Below are 19,575 nucleotides of genomic sequence, written 5' to 3' on the forward strand. Positions count from 1 at the left end.
GTTTTACATGTATGGGTGTTTTGCCTGTATGCCTATGTACCATGTGTGTGCCTGTTACCTGTGGAGACCAGAAGAAGGCATCAGATCCTTTGGAACTGCAGGCATAAATGGTTGTTAGGCACTATAGGTAGATGCTGGGAATCAAATCCAGGTCCCCCGGAAGAGCGGTTAATGCTTTTAACTGTTGAGCCATGTCTCTAGCCGCAGGCACCAATACTTAAAAACAACCTAAAGGTACTTCAATAGAGAATCAGTAGGAGTAACTGCATGAGAAGAATATCACTTAAAAGTGCCCACTCTGGGTAGCTCCCCACAGCAGACACTCACAGCCGCCTCTGTAGCCTCTGCAGCGCCTGAGGTGCTTATGTGTTTTGGTGCAAGACAAAGAACGGATGGATGAGAGTACTGGGTGAGGCAGCAGCCCATGTCGGCCAGGCAGTGCAGCCTCAGCCCGGACAGTGCAGATGAGCTGGAGGTGGTTGTGCATCCAGCGTGTCCTGAACCCTCTTCTGGAATTCTTGAATCAGGCAGGCGCCAGCCTGGACTTGAAAGAGGCAGTCTATACCGACAGTAGTCAAAGGGAGACCAGGAAGAGTGGTCTGAACCAGGGCAAGTGTTCATTCCGGATGTCTTCACCCTGTGGGAGTTGTCCAGATTTGGATGGGATGTGTCATGCGGGCAGAGCTACCACTCTGAGAAGGGTGGCTACCAAGAGATTGGAAAGAAAAAAAAACACCAGTTCAAAGAAGGCCTGGGGGGCGGGGAGGGCGAGCAGGTCAACAAGCTTGCCTGCCAGCCTCAGTGGCCCTGAGGATGGAAAGGAGGGACCCAGGATGATATAATCCAAAGTGAGCCTTGCTCTTGGCAGCCTCACAGTTCCCATGTACTGAACACACGGGGTCAGAATGGGCTCAGGGAGCTGTGGGAGCCAGGTGTCTAGAGGAACCTGACCTCAGCGTCTCTTGCACTTCATGGGTAGAGGGCCCTCCTTGCTGGCACAGGTTCTGAGGAACAAAGCCTTCTGTCCGGGTGCACTGGTGCACTGTGCGTAGCAGCCCAGGCCTTGGGTGGATAGGGGCACGGGAGTGGGGTGGGGGATGGGACAGACACAATTGTCACTGTAAAACTCCTGAATATCCACCTGGGTTCAGGCTCCCACAAAGGCCAGGGAGGGAACCTGGTATGGGGGAGGGTATGGTTGGAGCTGTAGGCACGTATAGTCCGTAATGATCAGGGCATGAAGGAGGACCTCGGACTTCCTTCCTGCTCCCTGAAAAGCCTACACGATGAGTCTGTGGGCCACACATACCCAAGTAGGAAGCCTTTGCCCCTCCCAGCCCCATGCAGGTGAGGACACCAGCCCAGCCTTTATATTGTAACAGTTTATTTCCAACTCAGCCTCCACTCAGGCCCAAGGTCCCTGCCACCACTGGCCAGGTGAGGGCAATGTTTCCTTAGAGCCCACTGCAGTTGTCTGGAAGGTGCCCACTGTCACACCAAAGGGCAAGCTGGGGCCAGATGTACTAAAGAGGGGCTGCACAGCAGGTCTTCCTGCAGGCAGTGAGTGAGTGCCACCCACCGGGCAGTTCTACTCTACCTGTGTTATTGCATTTATACGCTGTTAAGGGGGCGTTGGGTGCAGGCAGGAAGGACAGGATTGGGGAATATTGGGCAGGCAGAACTGTAATGCGGCTCCTCCATGTTTCCTACCGGGCTTTCAGCACTACCCCCTCCCTGGAACAATTGGCAGCTCTGAGCAGGAAGTAAGGTGGTCCTAGCCTCAGGAACTCTCCTGGGGCATACACTGAAAAAAAGGAAGAGGTGGGAACGCCATCCCAAATTGAGCTGTCAAGCTTTGCTTTTCCATCCAACCAGGACAGGGACAGTGGGTAGAGGTAGCCCTGCAGATTTGAATCCCACCCTCAGGTCAGTGTCCACCCCCCCACCCCACGCATCAGGCCCGGACAGACTGCTCCTGGCTCCTCAAAAGACAAGTGGGGAGAGTAAAACAGTCATGCCCTTTAATGTCCCCACAGGGCCAGCCTACTCCACCACTTATCTTTCAGAGGCCATAACCAGCATCTGTTCCTAGTTGTCTAGTTCAGGCTATCCTCCCCTTTGCTCCACACTAGTGCTTCCTGCAAACGGCAGAGCTGGGCTCCTGCCCCAGAACGTGGGAGAGCGTGTGCTGGGGTCAGTGGAGGTGGGCTCACTGTCTATTTCTTTCCTGCTGCATGGATGTATGTAGCATACGTGTGTGTGTGTGTGTGTGTGTGTGTGTGTGTGTGTGTTGTTCTATGTATATGTATAGATAAATATCTAGGACCTTGCATGCACTATATATTCAGGTCTGTACAGAAAGTGGCGCTCTGTGCCCTGACCTGGACACCAGGTATCATTTTTTCCGGGCTAGGAAGGCTACACCAAGAATTAGGGCTATGGTGGCCACGGCCACACCCCCAGCCACCAGCAAAGGGGTCAAGTTCTCACAAGGCCAGGGACCTCGGCCTCCAGTGTTGGACTCGTCCTCCTCTGCCCCATCCCCAGGACCCTTGGGCTCTGAGGTTGTATCAGGACTGCTGGGGGCTGCCGGCACCGTGGGCGCTGGCTTCAGGTTGCTGTGATTGTTGAGAAGTACGGGATCTGCCTTGGCTGGCGTCTTCTTGGTAGTGGCTGGCCCAGGGGCTGCTGGTTGCTCCTGCTTCTCTGCTTGGGCGTCCTTCTTCACAGGCTTGGTCAAGGGAGCTTTCCCATCAGCAGCTGGAGTGGCCTTGGCCTCAGCTGTGGCCTGAGGCACCTTGGTGTCTGGCTTGGGGCTGCTGGCTGACTTTCCTCGGGACTCCATGACGATTTTGGCTGGCAGCTGGTTTGGGGCTTGTGTGACTGGCAGGTGGCTAGACCACAGTGTCTCAGGACAGCTCACCTCTGGGCATTATATGGGTCTGGAGGGAGACACAAGTGAGATGGTGACAAGGGACAACACACCTTCCGTATAGCTTACCTGCCCTTGCCCCATGGAGATAACGTTCGCAATTCCCTGAATTCTCTAAGAGCTCCAGCTGAGGAGCATCCTGTGGACCCAGTCTCTCCTCTTCCAAGGCCTGGCCTCTGTCTGCTTCTGACCATTCTTGGAGAAGCCCCTCCAACTCCTGAGACCAGAGGCCTCAGTTTCCTTACCTATAATCTAGTCTTGCTTCACATGGACTGTGTCTATCCCACAGTGGGGGTAGGGAGGCTCTGTTGTTGATATATAAATCTAACCCTGCAAACTGGAAGGGAGAGTATTTGCTCAAAGGAGACGGCTAGGAGTCATGGTGAGCCCTGACAGAGCTCAGTGCTGCATGCTATCTCGGGAGATTGTTGCTGTTTCACAGAATAGGACCCTGTGGCGCCTTGGTCTCAGCTTGAGGAAAGTCTAAGACAGGGAAGGAGCTCAGAGTCTGGGTTCCCAGATTCTGTCGGGGAGAGTGGATTCAGGTCACCAGTAAGTGATAAAATGGAGGCAGAGAAGCCATTTGGGAATCTGCTAGCCTGTGCTTCTGGTCAGCCATCTGCCCCACCCAGCTTAGACCCAGCGCCCTTTCCCCAATCCGGGCCAGGCCATGGCTTCCTCCAGCTCAAGGACAAGAGTTCCTTGCTGAGCTCAAGGCTGCACTACAGGAGCTGAGGGTCCCTGGCAGCATTATCTGGGGCAATGCAGAGTAAAGACCTCACCTTGATTCTCTGTGTCCTAGCTGGGGAGACTGGGGCCTGGCCACCCTGCTGCACAGAGGCTCCTGTCTGGAAGGCCCAGGGCCACCTGTCTGCCTCCACCCTGGGAGGACAAATGGCCTGTGTGCAAGGAGGGGGAGCTACTTTGAGATGCTCAAGCTCCAAGCCTCCCTACCAGGCACAGTGAACACACCAAAGGTCATTTGAAGGTCACATGGTGATGGAGATAACCAGTGCTGAAAACCAGGTGGTGCCCATCTCCCAGGAAGCTCCTCCATGCTCCATTTCTGGAGAGACCTTTGCCATTGAGCATCAAGTTTACAGGGAGCAGTTAACTGTCCCTGGTTATTTTTGGCTTGGACTTACATCCTATTCTTCTAATTGCCTCCCCAGGGCTGATGAGCCTGGGAGAGTAAAGTGCTCACGGCACAACCCCAGTGACCTTCAAGGCCAATGCACTACTGCTTGGTCACTAGACCCTGGCGCCCCCAATGCCACCCTATCTCCCCGTCCTTGCCCACCCTCGAAAGGGTCTGTTACCTTACGTCTTCTTTGGGGCCTCCAGCTTCTCGCTGCGCATTCGATTCACGGGATGACAGCGGGCGGTGGCTGCGGATACCGAGGAGTGCTCAGGAGTTTCCCACAATGCACCACTCCAGGCGCAAGACAGGAGGACCAGAGGCAAGGGGCGGGGACAGCTGCGTAAGCGGGGCCACGCCTGCTCCACCCTGGGAACCCGGAGGTAGGGGTGAGGTGGGATGTCCCTAAGCATAGCCTCACTTCTCGCGTTTAAGGAGACTCAACCAGAAGGCGGAGCAAGGTTGTCTGACTGTATTCCTGTATTCTATCAAGGCTGAGGTAGGAGTCTGCCAGGGTGGAGACCTGGGCAATGCTGGTCTGCAGAGCCTGGCTAGTGTCATAGTCCGCCCTCTCCTCATTGTCCCACCCAAGCACAGACTCTTAAAGCAAACATCTATTTAGAATATTTATTTATCTTTTACATGACAAGACACAAAAAGTTACAACTTCTTAAAACTCTTCAAAAGAAAAAAATATAATTCTGTAAGCAGCAGCAGCAGCTTTCAAGGTACAGACATAATAGGAGGGGTGGCTCCCAGGAGCAACCGTGAACTAGGGGCAGCCCAGACTTGAGCCCCAGGTAGTGTCACTGGGAAGGGCCTCCATGGAGGGGGTTGGGCTTGAGGGACACAGCACCAGCACTTCAGTCAATCACCAAACACAATCACATGGCCAGGGCAGGGGAGGACTGCTTTGATTCAGAACAGAGGATCCAGGGCTGGAAGGGTGGGGCTTTCCAAACATGGATAGAGGCCCAGAGAGCTGGGAGGCCCAGGCTCCATAGTGTCCTTCATGCCTGCCCTTCCCCCCAAGCAATCTCTGTCTGGGAGTAGGGCTCTGTCAGAAGAGTTACCAGGCTGGAGAACTAAATTATCGGATGGGGTCAGCAGAGTCCTGAGGCACAAAACAGCACACACGCACAGGGTGCCTGACTCCATGGGGAAAGGCAACTGTGCCCTTAGGGGCCCATCCCCAAGCAGCTTGGCCAGCTGACTGCTGGGGGTAGGGGACCAAACTGCCTGCCACAGGCACACAAAGACCTCAAGCAATCTGGGTCCCACATAGTGGGGGTCCAAAGGCTCCCCAGGAGGAGTATGTGTGGGGTACCTAGGATGACACTTGAATGTGGCAGCACACCCAGCCTAGGAATCCTAGCTTGACAAGAGGATGAGACAGTCCAAGCCTCCTGTAAGGCTGGCTGGGGAGGCGGACTAGGGTCCTGGTTGAGGTGGGAAGAGCAGCAGGGGCAAGACTGATGGACGGAGGACAGGCAGAGCCACATGGGCACAGCAAATTCAATAAATAATTCTGGGTGTGTGTGGGTCCCCTTTGTAGACCAGGAGAGCCTCAGAGACTGGAGCCAGTGGACTACGGGGTAGGGTCTGCCTGTCCAGACCAGGCCTGGGGGCCCCAGCCCAGAGACCAGCTCTGTCTCATGGGGTGTTCAGGCCAGGTGGGACTGGGTTGAGGTACAAGGATGGGACAGAACTGGCTCGACAGGACTGGCTTGAGGAATGTACAGATTTCTGCATTTTCTACATAAATAAGACCTTGATCCCAACTTTTTGTCCCTTCAGGACCACATGGGGGCCTATGTGTGCACCACCCATGTGGACCCTGAACCCTCCCCTTGCCTTCCTGTTTGATGGGGAGGACTGGGGAGAGACCATTTCCTCTGCAGGCTTGTGCTGGTCACCCTGTTCTGGCCCCAGCCCATAGGCTGGGGAGAAGCAGCCATGGGTTCAGGCCTGGGGTTCTTGCAGCAGCCCCAGCAGGGACTCAGCGATGCCCAGGAAGTAGACCACCTGGGCGATGCCAAACAGCGGGGCAATGACCAGTGCGCGGCAGTACGCGCCTTTCAGGAAGGCCGAGGGGCCCTCATGTCTCCAGATCTTCCTGTAACGGACGAGAAAGTCAGAACTGGTGCCCATCCCAGCCCCATCCCAGCCCCATCCCAGCCCCATCCCAGCTCATGGGACCTGGCCCACCTTGCACAGTCCAGAAACCCGGAGTAAGTGTCCTCATTGACACCTCGCTCAAGTGACTGAAGCCGAGTTTTCACCACTACAAGGAACATATGAGTCACTAAGGGGGTTCCTGCCCCACCCCCCACCCCCATGGTGGGGCCCAGACCCAAGCACTGACCATCACAAGGGTTGACAGCCACAGCAGCTGCACTCCCAGCCACGCAGCCTGCCAGGAAGGACACATAGAAAGGTGATTTCTCCTCCGAAGATGGGCGACCCAGCTGATTCAGGTTGGCAAATAGGGGGAAGTAGACAATGGAGAAGGGGACATCCCTGTTGGGAGGAAGGAGTGATGCTGGTGGGAGGGGAAGAGCTAGCAGATAGACCTCCTCTCCCCATATGCCCGTCTTCCCACCTGAGTAGCGTGGCCCCCAGGCCCTTGTAGAGGCCAGCAATGCCATGATTCCGCAGCAGGTCACGGGTCAGCTGGGTGGCTGTGGGTCGAGGAGCGGCTGGAGCCTCTACTGAGGGCTGGCCACCTCCCTGGGTTGCGAGCTGAGCCTGGGCAGCCAGCATCTTCCTCTGAGCAGCTGGTGAGAAAGGATCTCTGGTCTCTTCCTCCTGGCTTGGGGAAGGGGCAGGGGACAGGGTCTAGCTGTTGTCCCCTCCCAGGCTCTGTCCCCTCCCCGCACCTTACCAATGCGGCCTGCGTCCTGTAGCTGGATCTTCAGCATTTCCATGGGGGTGGTCACAATCACCTGGCAGGTGCCAGCCCCGCAGCCTGCCAACATCTCCTTAGGCAAGGTCAGCTTCTGTCTGTAGAGTAGGGCAGGGCCATGACTGAGGTGATGAGGAACAACTCCCTATATGGGGCAGTGGCAGTCTGATTCACTCGTGTAAAGGGGGATGGGAACTGTGGAGGTCCCATGGGGGTACAGCCTGGGGCTCGACTCTCCACAACAGGCATCCAACCCAAAGGACAGATGGCCTCACATACAAGGGCTCGTAAAGAGAAATGGGGAACAGAAGGGGCCAACCTTGTAGCCCCACACTCCAGTGATGGGGTAACTGCTTAATGCCCCCAAATTCAGGCAGCAGACAGTGGCTAGGGGCCAACAGCCACTGACTCAGCAGCCTCCTTGCACCTCCTCACGTGGGCAGCAGGGAAGTACCCGCCCCCACAAGGTCAGGGATGTTGAGCAAAGGGACTGAGGTAGAAGAGCCTCTGGGGTGTGTTATCAGTCTAGGGGACTGCTGGGGTGGGGGGATGGATGGGATTAGCAACACACCCTTCCTTAGGACCTGGGCCCCAGCAGCCAGCGTGGCCGACCCGAGCCTCTCACCCATCCTTAGAGAGCTGATGTCTGAAGAAGTCATTAGCAGCCAGCTTGATGGCCTTCTCAGGGGTGACCAGGGTCAGGTTTACTGCTGCTCCTGTGGGGCATCTGAGGGTCAGCTAAGGCTTGGGGGACACAGGCAGGTCAGGTGAAGATAGACTTGCTGGGGAGCTTGGGTTAGGGAGGCTTTGGGATAGCACTTTGCTCCGCACTGGCAAAGCCCTGCCTGGCACTCCTTGGCTGCAGCCTCCTGCCCTCTCACCCACATATGGGCTTGTTTTGTGCCAGGCAGGCGGGAAGCAGGCAGGATGGGGTGGCGCTGTGTCCTCCCTCCCCGGCATTCCACCTCCATCTGTCTCTGGCTGTGGCAGAACAGGCCTCTCCTGAGAGGAAATGAAGAACAGGGACTGGGGCAATGAACCCCAGAGACTACGGTGGGCCTCCTGGTGACAGGTGCTCCCACGGGCAGGACCACAGTATGGGTCAGGGCTCAGGAAGGCTGTGGGTGGCTGACCAGAGCTGAGGGCTCAGGGCTACACAGCATCTGGGCAAATCCACCCTCAGGGATTGTTTTGTAAGCTGCTTTGTTTAATGCCCCCGGTCTCTAGGCACAGATGTGGTCCTGCCTGTCACATAAAATAGTGGAGGAGACTGAGCCACTAGGATAGAGAAAAAGAAAAAAAAAATCTGTCCTCTACCAGCAGAAGGTAGCAGGGTGTTCAGACCTGCCACCCTGCAGACGCCTATCCCCCTCAGACATCCAATCCCCTCATTGTGCTCTAGTGCTACCAGCACCACATAACACATCTATACTTACAGACCAAGCCTGGGCATGCATCCCTGTCCCTGCTCCCAGCCAGACCCGTCTGTCGCCCATCCCCAAGCCTCACCCCTGTACATGCCGAAGTAGCCCTCGGAGCGGATGGTCTTGATGAGGCAGTCAGACCTGTAGTCAAGGGAGAGCAATAAGCTGGGGCCAGCTGGACCCCGGTCCCAGTCAGGCAAGGGTAGCCGGTGCTGTTTCTACCCAGTATGCTCCTCCAGGGCCAACAGAGAAGCCAAAGACTCTGTCAGGGACAGGATCTCTCAGTGGTCTGCCCTGTGTTGTTTCCCTTTCATCAAATCCAGGGGTGCAGGAGCAGAGCCCAAAGGTGGAAGCTGTGCCCTCACCCCTCCTATGCAGCTCTCACTCACATGCTGGCATACATGCGCTGGCCATTCTGCTGGTTCTGCAGCCGTGTCTTAGCCAGGTCGATGGGGAACACACAGGTGACCCCGATTAGCCCAGCGATGCCACCATTGATGAGCTTGGCCGGCAGGCTGTGTATGCAGGGTCAAGTGTCAGGATTAACATCCTCAACCACAGGACAGAGGGGATGGGGAGGTCATGCTGGGGAGGGGGTGAAAGCCAAGACCGAAAACCCCAGCACTGGGGTCCCTCTGACCTGATCTGCTTATCAGCCATTTACACCAAGTGAAACAGGAGGCTGACTCAGTGGAGGCACCGATGGGGAGGGGCTGATGAAGGTGGCTGGCGGTGGTGGCTGGTGGTGGGGGAGGGGATGTCCTCACCTTCAGAACAATTTCAAGACTTCTGCCACCTGAAAGAAAGGACAGAATGAGTGGTTTAAAAGGCCTATCAGAGAAAGAAGCCCCTGTACCTGCCCACCATCTCACAAGGGCATGAACCCCCTCACTCCCTAGACCCCATGCTTCAGGCTGCAGCCATCAAGATACCCTGAGGATACACTGGGGGGGTGAGTGGAGAAAGAAAGGGAGGCCACTCATCCCTGGGGCCACCTGGCTTCACGTCGATGCCCTCCCCGTGGCGTCCTCCCAGGCAGCCAGGAACTCACGCTCGCTCACACGCAGATGCTCACGCACAGAAACAAGCTCCAGCTTTTAAAGGGCCAGATGCCTTTTAATGCAGTGGTACTTGGACCCTGGAGTGGAGCCGTGGTAACCAGCTCCCATCTTTTAGCATTTTTCAGTGGGATGGGGTGGTAGTGGTTTTTCCTTTGTAGAGCTCCTGGGTGCCTAGCAGAATCAGTTCTGTAGCAGCTACTTTGGGCCACGTAACCTTCCCATAGAGAAGCAAGATTCACACCCACACCGAGCTGGTTGCCCACCTTCCTGTCCACTTCCCAAGGGAAGTGTTTTCACTCCCAAAAGACACAGGAGCCTGGGGATAAGGACTCGGGGAGGAGAGGACAAGAATAAACGATATGAAGAGGGGGCAGAGGGAAGCCGGTCTCCTCAAGCATCTGTGGCTTACGGTATAGCCCATAACTTTAGAACGGGAGAGAAGCAACAAGAGCCTGCTTCCGGGAGGGGGGAACTCCCAAGAGGGATACGATCATAATAACTAGTCCTGTCCCTGTGTCTCTTCCTGAGCCCTCAGAGGTCAGCTGTCACACACAGGCTAGTATCCTCAGTGCTGCCACATGGGGTCACATGGCTGTCTCATACTAAAAAGCCCCCCAGACAAGTTGTGACTCAGGACCTACTACCCCGCCTCTCCCCCCACGATCCAAGGGGTCCTGCTCACCCTGAGTGCACCCCAAAGTGCGGACAACTGCTCCTTCACTGCTCCAACGACTGCGCTCACAGAGGAGATAAAGAGGCTGGCCAGGGGGAGGAGACAAAAGCTTACAGGGATTGGCTGAGGGGCGGGGCGGCCTGGGTGGGGGAGGACTTTCTCTTTCACTTTGGGCTACATGGTAATTTCTGCAGCTATGGGGAAAGGAAGAGAAGGTAAAACAACTTCTGGGGGGGGAGAGGGGCTGGGCCCAACTAGCATGTTATAGAAAGAGCAGACTGGCCCTGAGAATCCACCAGGTTGCCTACCCATAGAGATCCCAGCTTCAGGCCACTCAGTAGGTTTCTATTTGAGATGAGCATAGATCTGATTACAGCCCTAGAAACCCGGGGACTGGGACACCCTGTATGAACCTGTCAATATGGGTCAACACCCGCTGTGCTGTGAGATCTGGGTGTATCATTCAGGGAACTTTAGGTTAGGGCACAAGAAAGTAGACTTGTTCTCTGGAACAGGCAAGGAAGGGATGCTTGACTTTCAAAGGCCTGGACCACCGCCAAGCACAGGCCCTGCTCACCTGGTGGGACCAGAAGGCATGCAGGCAGTACTACAGGTGCCCTCTGCTCTCAGCATACCAGGGGCCTCAGTGGAAGAACCTGTCCTCTTGCCCTGACCTCTGAACTGTAGTCTGATTTCTTGCTCCATACCATGTGTAAAGTAGCTACAGCAGCTCTCCTTGCTGCCCCATCTCTAGGGGAAGCCCCATCCTTCCTTATGCCTCTGCCTTCAGGAATACTGAGCCTGCTGTCCCTCAGATGCTACCTTCCCTCATAGCTGTGCGATCTGAGGACGTGGATGTTGTGTGTATCCTGGAAGTCAGACAGACAGTCTGAAGTCCATGGGGAAGAACCAGGTAGGCACTGAGATTCCCCAGGGCTGAGTCAGCCCTGCACCCAGAACTAAACAAAACAGGTGGAACACCAAAGAGAACAGTTGCTGAGCTGAGAGCGAGGGGTTCTGCTGCCTCAAACAACAGGCAAAGGGAACCCTCTGGTCTGTTCCCTGCCTCCCTAACCCCTAGAATTTGTTTTTTATTTAGTATTTTTTGAGACAAGATTGCCCTGGCTGTCCTGGAACTCACTCTGTAGACCATGCAGACCTCAAAGTCAGATCTGCCTGCCTCTGTCTCTTGAGTGCTGGGAATAAAGGCCTGTGCCACCACTCCTGGGGTGTGTGTGTGTGTGTGTGTGTGTGTGTGTGTGTGTGTGTGTTCTTAACTCTCATCAGTTTGAGACAGCTGTCAGGGCTCCCTCAGCACTGTTACCATAGAAACCTGATTGTCCACTAAGACCATTGAGGATCCAGAACTTTTTGCCTTCTTCCCAAGTCAGGCCACAGGCCAACTGAGAAATGTCAGGTTAGCATATAGAGGTTAACAGCTCCATACAGCTTCTTCCTGAATTTCCAAGTATAAAGATGCCCCTTTCCTACCTAAAAGAAAAGCTGGTGGCACTGATGGCTCCCTCCTTTAATCCCAGCCTTCGGGAGCCAGACGCAGGTGGATCTCTGTGAGTTCAAAGACAACTTGGTCTACAGAGAATTCCAGAACGGCCAGCTCCACATAGAGAGACCCTGTTTTGAAGGGGGAGGGAGGGAGAGAAGGAAGGAGGGGGAGAGAGAGAGAGAGAGAGAGAGAGAGACAGACAGACAGACAGACACACACACACACACACACAGACAGACACAGGAGACTAGACTGGGATTGAGTCTCACCACCAGTGTGCCTTTCCCCTCTCATCCAGTCTCCTTTGCCCCTTCCTCTTAGGGAGGTTAGCTTTATCTTGTTAGCTAGAAGGGCCATAAAGAGGTTTCCCACAGAAAGCTACTCCAGCTGTCCTACAAAGGAAAAGCAGTATGGGGCACATCCTCTGTTCCAGCCAGATCATGTCCTTTACCCTACAGTCCGAGATCAGCTGGCCTCGTTATCTCCAGCCAGACTACGAGGACTCTGACCATGTATGTGCCCACGCAAGTCCAGTGGGTTCTCACGTGTGCAGCACCCCCATCCCCGGCAGAAATAACTCCAGCCTCAGCTCTGGAGCTTCCACACTGCTGGGACACGTGTGCGCGGGGAGCGCGCCCGGCAGAGCCGGGACCGAGCACGGCCTTCCACACCCGGAGACAGCCTGTCGTGGTACCCACCGGTCCAGGCTCTGCCGGAGCCGCAGTGTCTGAGCAGATGTCACCTCTCCCAACCACCAATTCCACCCTTTTTCCTTCCAGCAACCTAGCCAGATTTGGGTGGGCGCTACGGGAACTGACCTGCTAGCACTCACCACACTGCCGCCGCCGGGATCGCCTCCCCGCTGTGCCGCGCGCGGGGCCTGCACCTAGGCGGGGAGGCGCGTCTCTCGGAGGCGCGCCCGCTCCGCCCTAAGTTTTTGCTGCTATCGGCTCCCCCTCCCGGCCGACTTGGCCACTACCAAAGCCTCAGGCCATCCTTGAGGGAGTAGTCTTTCTGGTGTATCCTTAGGCGCGCCCTCCTTGTTCTTACCTCGAGTCTAGCCAGAATTGACTGAGAATAGAAGCAGGAAGCAAGGGAATGGGATGGTTTGCTCTGGGGAAGGTTTGGTCCCAGAGCTTTAAGATAGATGCTCCTTAGACACCGCCCACAAGACCTGGTGGGCAGGGCTTATGCACCATTCTGTCACAAGTGACTTTGTATCCTTACCTGCTGCAGGGTTACTATGTAGAATGGTTTCTCCCCACCCCTGGGGAATATTACACATCAGGACCTAGAGATGGCTCACTGGGCAAAGGTGTTTGCAACCAAGCCTGGTGACCGAGTTCATTCCTGGGGGCTCACATGGACCGGGAGAATGATCTCTGCAAAGTTACTCTGTCACACACACACACAATAAATAGCTTTTATTTTATATGTATGGATGTTTTGCCTGCCTGTATGTCGGCACACCACGTGTGCCTGGTGTCTGTGGAGGCCAGAGGAAGGTGTTGATCTATCCAAACTGGAGTCACAGACTGTCACGAGTCATCATGGAGGTAATGGGAACTGAAACTGGGTTCCCTGAAGGAGCAGCCAATGCTGTTAACAGCTGAGCCCTCTCTCCAGACTCTCTCTGCCCCCATCTTAGCAGGAGGACCTGACATGGTGGCAAGCATAGGCACACACAGGGACCAGGCTTCAGATCACTTAGACAACCCACTCTCTGTTCTTTAAGTAAAACAATCTCTGAGACGTACTCATTGAGAGTTGGAGGCTAGCTTGGCCTAGACAGTGGAGGGTTTTTGTGTGCTGGTGCACTGTACCACACAGGCGAGGTAGAAGGATAGGGCTCTGCCCACTGGCCAAGTCAAGTTTAAGGCTATCTTAAGTCTGTAAGCCTAGGCCTGTGCAGACTCTGGGTTCTGTAAAGCTGAGGTGCTAGGCAGAGTGGAATCCTCAGGGGCCAGCCCTGTGCGCCGAATGCTGTCCTGGTACTTGTGACGGCCAAGTTCCAAGATGGCACGCACCTCTTCAGCCACATCCTGCCGGTCACTCTGCTCCAAGGCCTGCACCAGGTGTCCCACAGCTCCAGGCTGTCCAGTCTGGCTCTCAGCCCAAGAGAAGAGCATGTGGCGGATCTGCCCATCCAGGTCATCCCTGGAGGGGTAGGGATGAAGACGTTTTGCCCAGGAACACACACAGAGGCTCAATATATCTCAAAAGTTCCTTGGGCTAGTGACCAGACCCTCCTTTCCCAAGCCTGTGTTTGCTCCATCCCCACCTCCTCGAAAGCTTTTGGCTAGTGTGCAGATAGAGGGTAGGGGAGATAGATGTCAGCCCTGAGGCTGGGAGTCAGCAGGATCCCTAGAACTCATGAAGCTTACCTGAATTCATGTCGGATACGCTGAAGCTTACGGTAGGGCATGCCTAGGTGCAGGGCCACAGTCGGCCAGTCAGAACCAAGGCGTGAGGCCACACTCAGCAGGTTGCTCTGAGTCAGGAATCCAGTTTCTGCATCACCCAGGTTCAGAGGCATCAAGGAGAAGTCAGTTCCCTGCCCACTCCCCTGGGCCCCCCGGAGTCTCTGTCAGGAGGCAAGGATACAGTAAACTTGGACCCATTCTCTTGTCTTTGGTCACCCTGGGACTGTTTCTTCTTGTCAGCTTATGCCTCTCCAGCCTCACCGGTAGCTTGATGGGCAAGGTGGCCATCCACAATGCATCTGTGCCCTTCCTCCGCCGGGCAGCCTCTGCCTCTTCAGGCACCTCCATGGGAAGTGAACCCCGATAAAAGGACACCTGAGGAAGGATTGATCGGGTGGGGTTTAGCGCTTTGGCCTCAGATCCAGATACCTCAGTCCAGGATCCTGACACATCTGCTCACCTGTCCTCGAACATCCTGAGCTTCACGGTCCAAGGCTGTGGTAATGTATACCTCCTTCATATTCTTCAGGTGTGAATAGAAGACAAAACAGATTCTGCCATCCACACAGTCTGGACGGTCTGTGGAGGAGGGGAAAGCAAACACAGTAGGAGGGGCCAAAGTGTCACTCCCCAGGGCACCCTGGATAAGAGAGACCTACCAGCATCTACATCGATGCCCCGCTCAAAGGCTGCAAAGAACTTCTCACCCTCAAACATCTCCACAGTCTCAGAGGGTTCCGGGCCACGGTACCGATCCAGCAGCCGGCTCAGGGTGGCATCTACCTGTGGGGCACCCACAAGGCATTAGAGGCCAAAGTTTTGTACCCACCCTGGCCTTCAGGTCACCCCACTGTTTTCCTGCTGCCCCACCTTGCTCCGGGGCAGGCACTGCAGCAGGACCTGCTCCGGGTCTCGGCGCCTCTGCAGTGCAATGAGGTTTACACGGTGCAGCCGCAGCCGTTCCCAGGCCTTCCGGGCCAGGCCCCCCACGCAGGTTTTGGTGGTATACCAGAGCCAGTACCTGGAAGTACTAGAGTTGAGGTGTGGTCATACAAAGGAAGGGTAGAGGCGTTCTGCGGAAGCCAGGGGACACTGACCAGGAGAAGTGTGTGACCTGGAAGCGTGCGTACAGGTGGGTGAATTCCAGTGCCACCTGAGTGCTGATGTCATCCCAGGTGCTTGTCAGGGGTGTTCGGTAGAGCAGATGTAAGTGGGAGCGGTCCAGACTGAAGCCTGGACAGGAAATGGCAGAAGGTTAAAGCCCCCCTAAATGTTGTCTCCCCTTCTGAGCATCCACCTTTGTTCCTGTGGCATGCAGCTTCACCTGTAACACCGGGGGGCAAGGGCAACTGCACAGTGACAGGTTGTAGGAAGCTGGGGGGTCCGCTCTGGGAAAGGCACAGCAAGGGGCTCACTGCCGCCTCTGACTCTTCCAGAAGGGCTCTCAGCTCTAGTCCAGCCATATGCACTACCTGGATGGAGAACCATTTCAGTGCCCTCTTGTACGCTGACGCACCTCCTGCCACCCTTGCCCTGCCCAATACCTGCATGGAGACTTGCCGGGGCTCTTCTGTGACCCCAGGGGGAAAAGTGACTTTGACCCCAGGATGACCTGAGGAGCACAGAAGTGCTCCCTCTGGTGGTAATAGGCAGGTGTTGGATACTGGGCGTAAAACGACCAGGAACCAGGAGAAGTGGGGCACCTGGCAGCGAGCCCAACGCCTCTGGAACATAAGGGAAGATAAGGTCAGGGCAGGAGACAGTGGGCGGGTTGGGTGGTGTCAGGATCAGCTGTTCTCCCCTATGCCCTAGGGCCTGGCAGCTGTCACCTTGGGGGCCTCTTCCTCCAGGTGGGTCTCTAGGTCATTCCAGATGTTGTCACTCCGTGTTCTCACAACTACCTCACGGCAACGACGGACTCGGACTCGTGGGGGGACAAAGAGCAGCCATAAGCTCACATTCTGTCAGGCAACAGTAGTATGTGAGACAGGGCCAGGCTTCAGCCACCATACCTGCCCCCTACCTATCCTGTACATGCCTGCTGGAAAGCCACCCCATGAGGCTGCAGCTCCAGGACACCACTAAGCAGGAAGTCATGAGGTCCCAGAGAGACTAGGCCTGGCTCAGGCAACCACAGTCGATAGTGGATGGTGATAGGTGTGGTGGTGGCTCCTGCTGGGAACTGTAGGCGGACACCACAGGCCAGGGTCACAGAACAGCCATGGGGAGTCACAAGGAAGCTGGGTAAGAAAAGAGGTATGAGGGCTGAAAGATGAGGTACCCCAGTGTGGCCTGAGAAGCAGGGTAGACAGATGTGTTCTAGCCACATTCTCACCAATACCTGTCCAAGTCTGAGGTCAGGAATAGCCTGGGCATTTCTGGAACCTGGGAAATGTCTGCACAAGGGACAGGCATATGGTCAGAATGATGATGTGCCTTTCCCCTCTTATAGCCTGGCCGTGCCCCATGCCAAGCTTACCTGGGGGACTTGGGGGTGCAGGAGAGGCCTCGCCCAGAGGGTTCCCCTGCAGGCGCACAAAGGGAGCGTCTAGTAGCTCGGCAGGTAGGTCTCTGAGCTGGTTGTCCCTCAGGTCAAGCCGAGTGATCAGTGGCAGGTGGGCCAAGCCAGGGGGCACCGAGGTCAAGAGGTTGCTGTGCAGAACAAGGAGCCGCAGGGACCGCAGCCCCGCTGTAGGCAAGTGCTGGCTTAGGGTTACTCATGGTGGCCCTGGTCACCTTGACAAGACACTCAAACTAAAGGCTTCAATGTCACATGTGAATTATAGGCAACCAAGGAGGTAGAAGGAAAGGGGCCAGGCACAGCACACAGGGGCCTCTGTGGAAGAGGAGGGAGGGGGCCAGAGTCCAAAGATTTTAGGTAGCATGGGGCCATGTGGGAGTGGAGCTCTGGAGAGTAGCTGAGGATTGCTCGAAACTGGCTGGTAATAAAAAAGCTGAGGCCATGGCTACTCACCAAGGGAAGCTGGGAGATGCTGCAGCCGGTTGGAGGCCAGATTGAGCTCCCTGAGGCTGCTCAGGTCTCCAATCTCAGACGGGATGGTGTCTAGAAGGTTCTCGGAGAGATCAAGACGCTGAAGGGTGGACAGGGACCCCAGTGTTGGGGGTAGTCTTTCCAGGAGGTTGTGTGTCACAGTGAGGAAGGTGAGGGTAGGCAGTGCCCCCAGGGCCTCTGGCAGCTCTGAGAGACAGTTGTGAGAAAGCAGCAAGGCATCCAAGCTGTGCAGTTCCAGGACACAGGTCGGCAGTGTCTCCAGCCTGTTGAAGCTCAGGTCTAGGTGGGCCAGGCAGGCTAAGTCTCTCATGCTAGCAGGCAGAGTGGTTAGGGTACCATGGAGGCAAGCACCCAGGGCACCCCGACTCTGGCCACCTGGAAGTGGGAAAGACAACTATAGCCCTCGGGATGAAGTACCCTCCATTCAGCCCTGTCAGAGAAAGCCTGCCTTTTAAGCCAGCCAGAGGTACAGAGAAAGACAGAAAAGCAGACAGAGAAGACACCAGATCATATAAGCTGACAGTATCACTCCAGAAAAACTGGGATCTGCAGAGACCCAACTGGACACCTACAGGGTTCTAGGCTCAGGAGTCAGGGCCTAGCAAGCCTCACTGTGGGGAGGAAGGTGACAGGGCTAAGGCTAAGGAATAGTTCTAGCGTAGGGGTTCACACCTGAGGTGCAGGGAAAAGAGAGGTCTGGAGCTAGGGCTGGGACAAGGATGGCCTTTGTGACCAAGATGTCGAGTCAAAGCTGGGACAGAGATGAGGACAGGGTCAGGAGCAAGGGTACTCACCTTTGAGGACCAGGGAGCGAAGGCGCAGTAGACTCCACGGAACCTTGGCTAGGGTGTCATCTAGCAGTCGAGGGTCCTCGTGGGTGCTGAGCCGCAAAAACTCCACTTGCAGCAGCTGTGTGTGCTGCTGGGAACACAGGTACTGCAGCCGACGGCAGCCCCCAGGGCGTAGGTCCAGATTCAACTGGTTCCCAGCCAGGAGAATAGGTACTCCGGGCCTGGAAGCCACAGCCTCCACTGTGGGTCTTGCAGCATCCTCTGCAGCAGCTGCAGTTTCCTCTGGCTTCGGCCCCTCCAACACTGCAGCCATCACCCACAGAAGGTCCTCGGGGACCAGACATGTCCTAGCTTGTCAAGCAAGCCTGCCTAGGCAAGGCTGATGGAAGCTGGAGAAGCAGGGGGAGGAGTAGGCTGTAGGAGACAGGCTCCTCTTCCAGGTCAGAGCAAAAAATAACTGTTTGGAAACCGGGGAGCTCTTAAAACCACCAGCCCGAGAACCCAGGGCACGAGAGGGGCAGAGTGGAGTGGTCACTGCAGCCCTAGGGCTTGCATCTGGGCTGGATTCTTCTGCCTGGGAAGGGCACCAGACAGGGTGACTCTGTGAACAGCATAGCTTGGAGAATCCTGCTAGACCAAGGATAAGAATTGTTTCCTACCTCAATTCTGGAATCTGACCATGTGACCGCTGACCCCACCTACAGGACTCTTGTAATAGGGACCCACTTTTTACCTTCATACCCAAATGTTTGGGGAAAACCCATGACCCTCCTCCACTGCAGGCGTCACTGTGCCCGAGAGGGTCAGTAAACAGTGCGAAGGGGAACCAAGAGGACTTTGCGGTTCTTGAGCTAGGATCTCAAATCGCGATCTCTAGCAGAAGCACTTGAGCCACAATTCCCAATTCACACCTCTGTCAAATGGGGAACGCAGAGAGGGTCTCAGTAGGTGTGGAGTCGCTTTGGTCCCGCCTCTGGAACAAACTTCCCGCCTCCCATTGAGTACCTGCCACGCCGATCTCCCCGCCAGTCTAGGCGCGCTCCACACTGTCTTCCCGCCGGCGCGCTTCCGGGCGGGCGGCCCCTCCGGCTCCGCCTCTCCAGGCCAGCCAGTAGGAGTTTTCCCGAACTCTTACTGCCATTTCCTTTTCGGTTTTCTGCACCAGGGAGTCAGGTGACCTGCAGGGAAACTCACACTTTCAGATCTCTGCAGCCCTTCCAGACCTGTGATGGCACTGCATAGTCTGGTCCCCAAGTGCATTCTAAGACAGTAATTTGAGGGATAACTTAGGGTATTGTCACACTCCTTGCCAGAAGCTAGAACTTTGAATGCCGGACGGACGTTTAGCCGGTACCAAGGACTTCCTGGGGGAACCACTCTAGGAAAGTAGTTCTCAACTTGTAGGTCGTGACCCCTCTGCCAAACTTATATCTCCAAAAGATATTTACACTACAATTTATAACAGTAGCAAAATTAGTTATGAAGTAGCATCGAGAATACTTTCATGGTTGGGGTCACGAAATGTGAGAACTGTCAAAGCATTAAGAAGGTTGAGAACCAGAGTCGAGGACTTGCCTCTCAGGCTTTGCAGTTAACTCCAGCTTTCCGAGTTCAGATGCTTTCCCACTGAACATCACTGTGGGCCAACTGCCTAGTTGGTGAGTTTATTGGCCTTTCCTCCCTGACTTGTGTGGATCTCACAAGAACAAAA

At 55.6% G+C, this 19,575-nt stretch overlaps 3 protein-coding genes across 40 annotated transcripts; all 3 read right to left on the minus strand.

The window, feature by feature from the left end:
* Nucleotides 1–1,367: 1,367 nt before the first annotated feature.
* Nucleotides 1,368–4,365, minus strand: Cend1 (cell cycle exit and neuronal differentiation 1). The gene is made up of 2 exons (NM_001014163.1): nucleotides 4,252–4,365; nucleotides 1,368–2,942 (listed from the first exon to the last, which is right to left on the minus strand). The coding sequence occupies exon 2, from the start codon at nucleotides 2,843–2,845 to the stop codon at nucleotides 2,396–2,398; it is 450 nt and encodes a 149-aa protein (NP_001014185.1). The 5' UTR covers nucleotides 2,846–2,942; nucleotides 4,252–4,365; the 3' UTR covers nucleotides 1,368–2,395.
* On the minus strand, nucleotides 1,368–12,843 carry Slc25a22 (solute carrier family 25 member 22). 31 transcript variants are annotated; one of them, XM_017589233.3, is made up of 12 exons: nucleotides 11,907–12,385; nucleotides 11,625–11,699; nucleotides 10,143–10,218; nucleotides 9,040–9,195; nucleotides 8,789–8,914; nucleotides 8,485–8,540; nucleotides 7,601–7,691; nucleotides 6,955–7,073; nucleotides 6,673–6,847; nucleotides 6,436–6,590; nucleotides 6,279–6,354; nucleotides 4,684–6,186 (listed from the first exon to the last, which is right to left on the minus strand). In XM_017589233.3, the coding sequence occupies exons 4-12, from the start codon at nucleotides 9,057–9,059 to the stop codon at nucleotides 6,033–6,035; spliced, it is 972 nt and encodes a 323-aa protein (XP_017444722.1). In that variant the 5' UTR covers nucleotides 9,060–9,195; nucleotides 10,143–10,218; nucleotides 11,625–11,699; nucleotides 11,907–12,385; the 3' UTR covers nucleotides 4,684–6,032.
* A 203-nt stretch (nucleotides 12,844–13,046) lies between these two features.
* Pidd1 (p53-induced death domain protein 1) lies at nucleotides 13,047–19,014 on the minus strand. 8 transcript variants are annotated; one of them, XM_039107985.2, is made up of 16 exons: nucleotides 18,870–19,012; nucleotides 17,868–18,253; nucleotides 17,035–17,448; nucleotides 16,540–16,749; nucleotides 16,402–16,456; nucleotides 16,099–16,300; nucleotides 15,890–16,021; nucleotides 15,605–15,784; nucleotides 15,385–15,532; nucleotides 15,158–15,293; nucleotides 14,931–15,081; nucleotides 14,720–14,843; nucleotides 14,521–14,639; nucleotides 14,322–14,435; nucleotides 14,022–14,221; nucleotides 13,047–13,794 (listed from the first exon to the last, which is right to left on the minus strand). In XM_039107985.2, the coding sequence occupies exons 2-16, from the start codon at nucleotides 18,175–18,177 to the stop codon at nucleotides 13,536–13,538; spliced, it is 2,754 nt and encodes a 917-aa protein (XP_038963913.1). In that variant the 5' UTR covers nucleotides 18,178–18,253; nucleotides 18,870–19,012; the 3' UTR covers nucleotides 13,047–13,535. The 8 variants fall into 8 exon arrangements, with proteins under 8 accessions (XP_038963913.1, XP_038963906.1, XP_038963917.1 ...); XM_039107978.2 differs by having other exon boundaries at nucleotides 18,598–18,990; XM_039107989.2 differs by having other exon boundaries at nucleotides 18,776–18,989.
* Between the last annotated feature and the right edge of the window lie 561 nt (nucleotides 19,015–19,575).

Source organism: Rattus norvegicus, chromosome 1, assembly GCF_036323735.1.
Source record: "Rattus norvegicus strain BN/NHsdMcwi chromosome 1, GRCr8, whole genome shotgun sequence".
NCBI lineage: Eukaryota > Metazoa > Chordata > Mammalia > Rodentia > Muridae > Rattus > Rattus norvegicus.

Bases quoted from the DNA above. Each gene is read 5' to 3' on its own strand.
- Cend1 (NM_001014163.1), bottom strand. From the start codon at position 2,845: ATGGAGTCCCGAGGAAAGTCAGCCAGCAGCCCCAAGCCAGACACCAAG.
- Slc25a22 (XM_063263993.1), bottom strand. From the start codon at position 9,059: ATGGCTGATAAGCAGATCAG. The intron at 7,692-8,484 runs GTGAGGCTTGGG...GATGCCCCACAG, and splicing joins CTACTTCGGCATGTACAGGG to GAGCAGCAGTAAACCTGACC. The intron at 6,848-6,954 runs GTAAGGTGCGGG...CTTTCTCACCAG, and splicing joins ACAGGACGCAGGCCGCATTG to CTGCTCAGAGGAAGATGCTG.
- Pidd1 (XM_039107985.2), bottom strand. From the start codon at position 18,177: ATGGCTGCAGTGTTGGAGGGGCCGAAGCCAGAGGAAACTGCAGCTGCT. The intron at 16,301-16,401 runs GTATTGGTGAGA...TTTCTTACCCAG, and splicing joins CTGACCTCAGACTTGGACAG to CTTCCTTGTGACTCCCCATG. The intron at 15,533-15,604 runs GTATTGGGCAGG...TTCTCCATCCAG, and splicing joins CCCGGCAAGTCTCCATGCAG to GTAGTGCATATGGCTGGACT.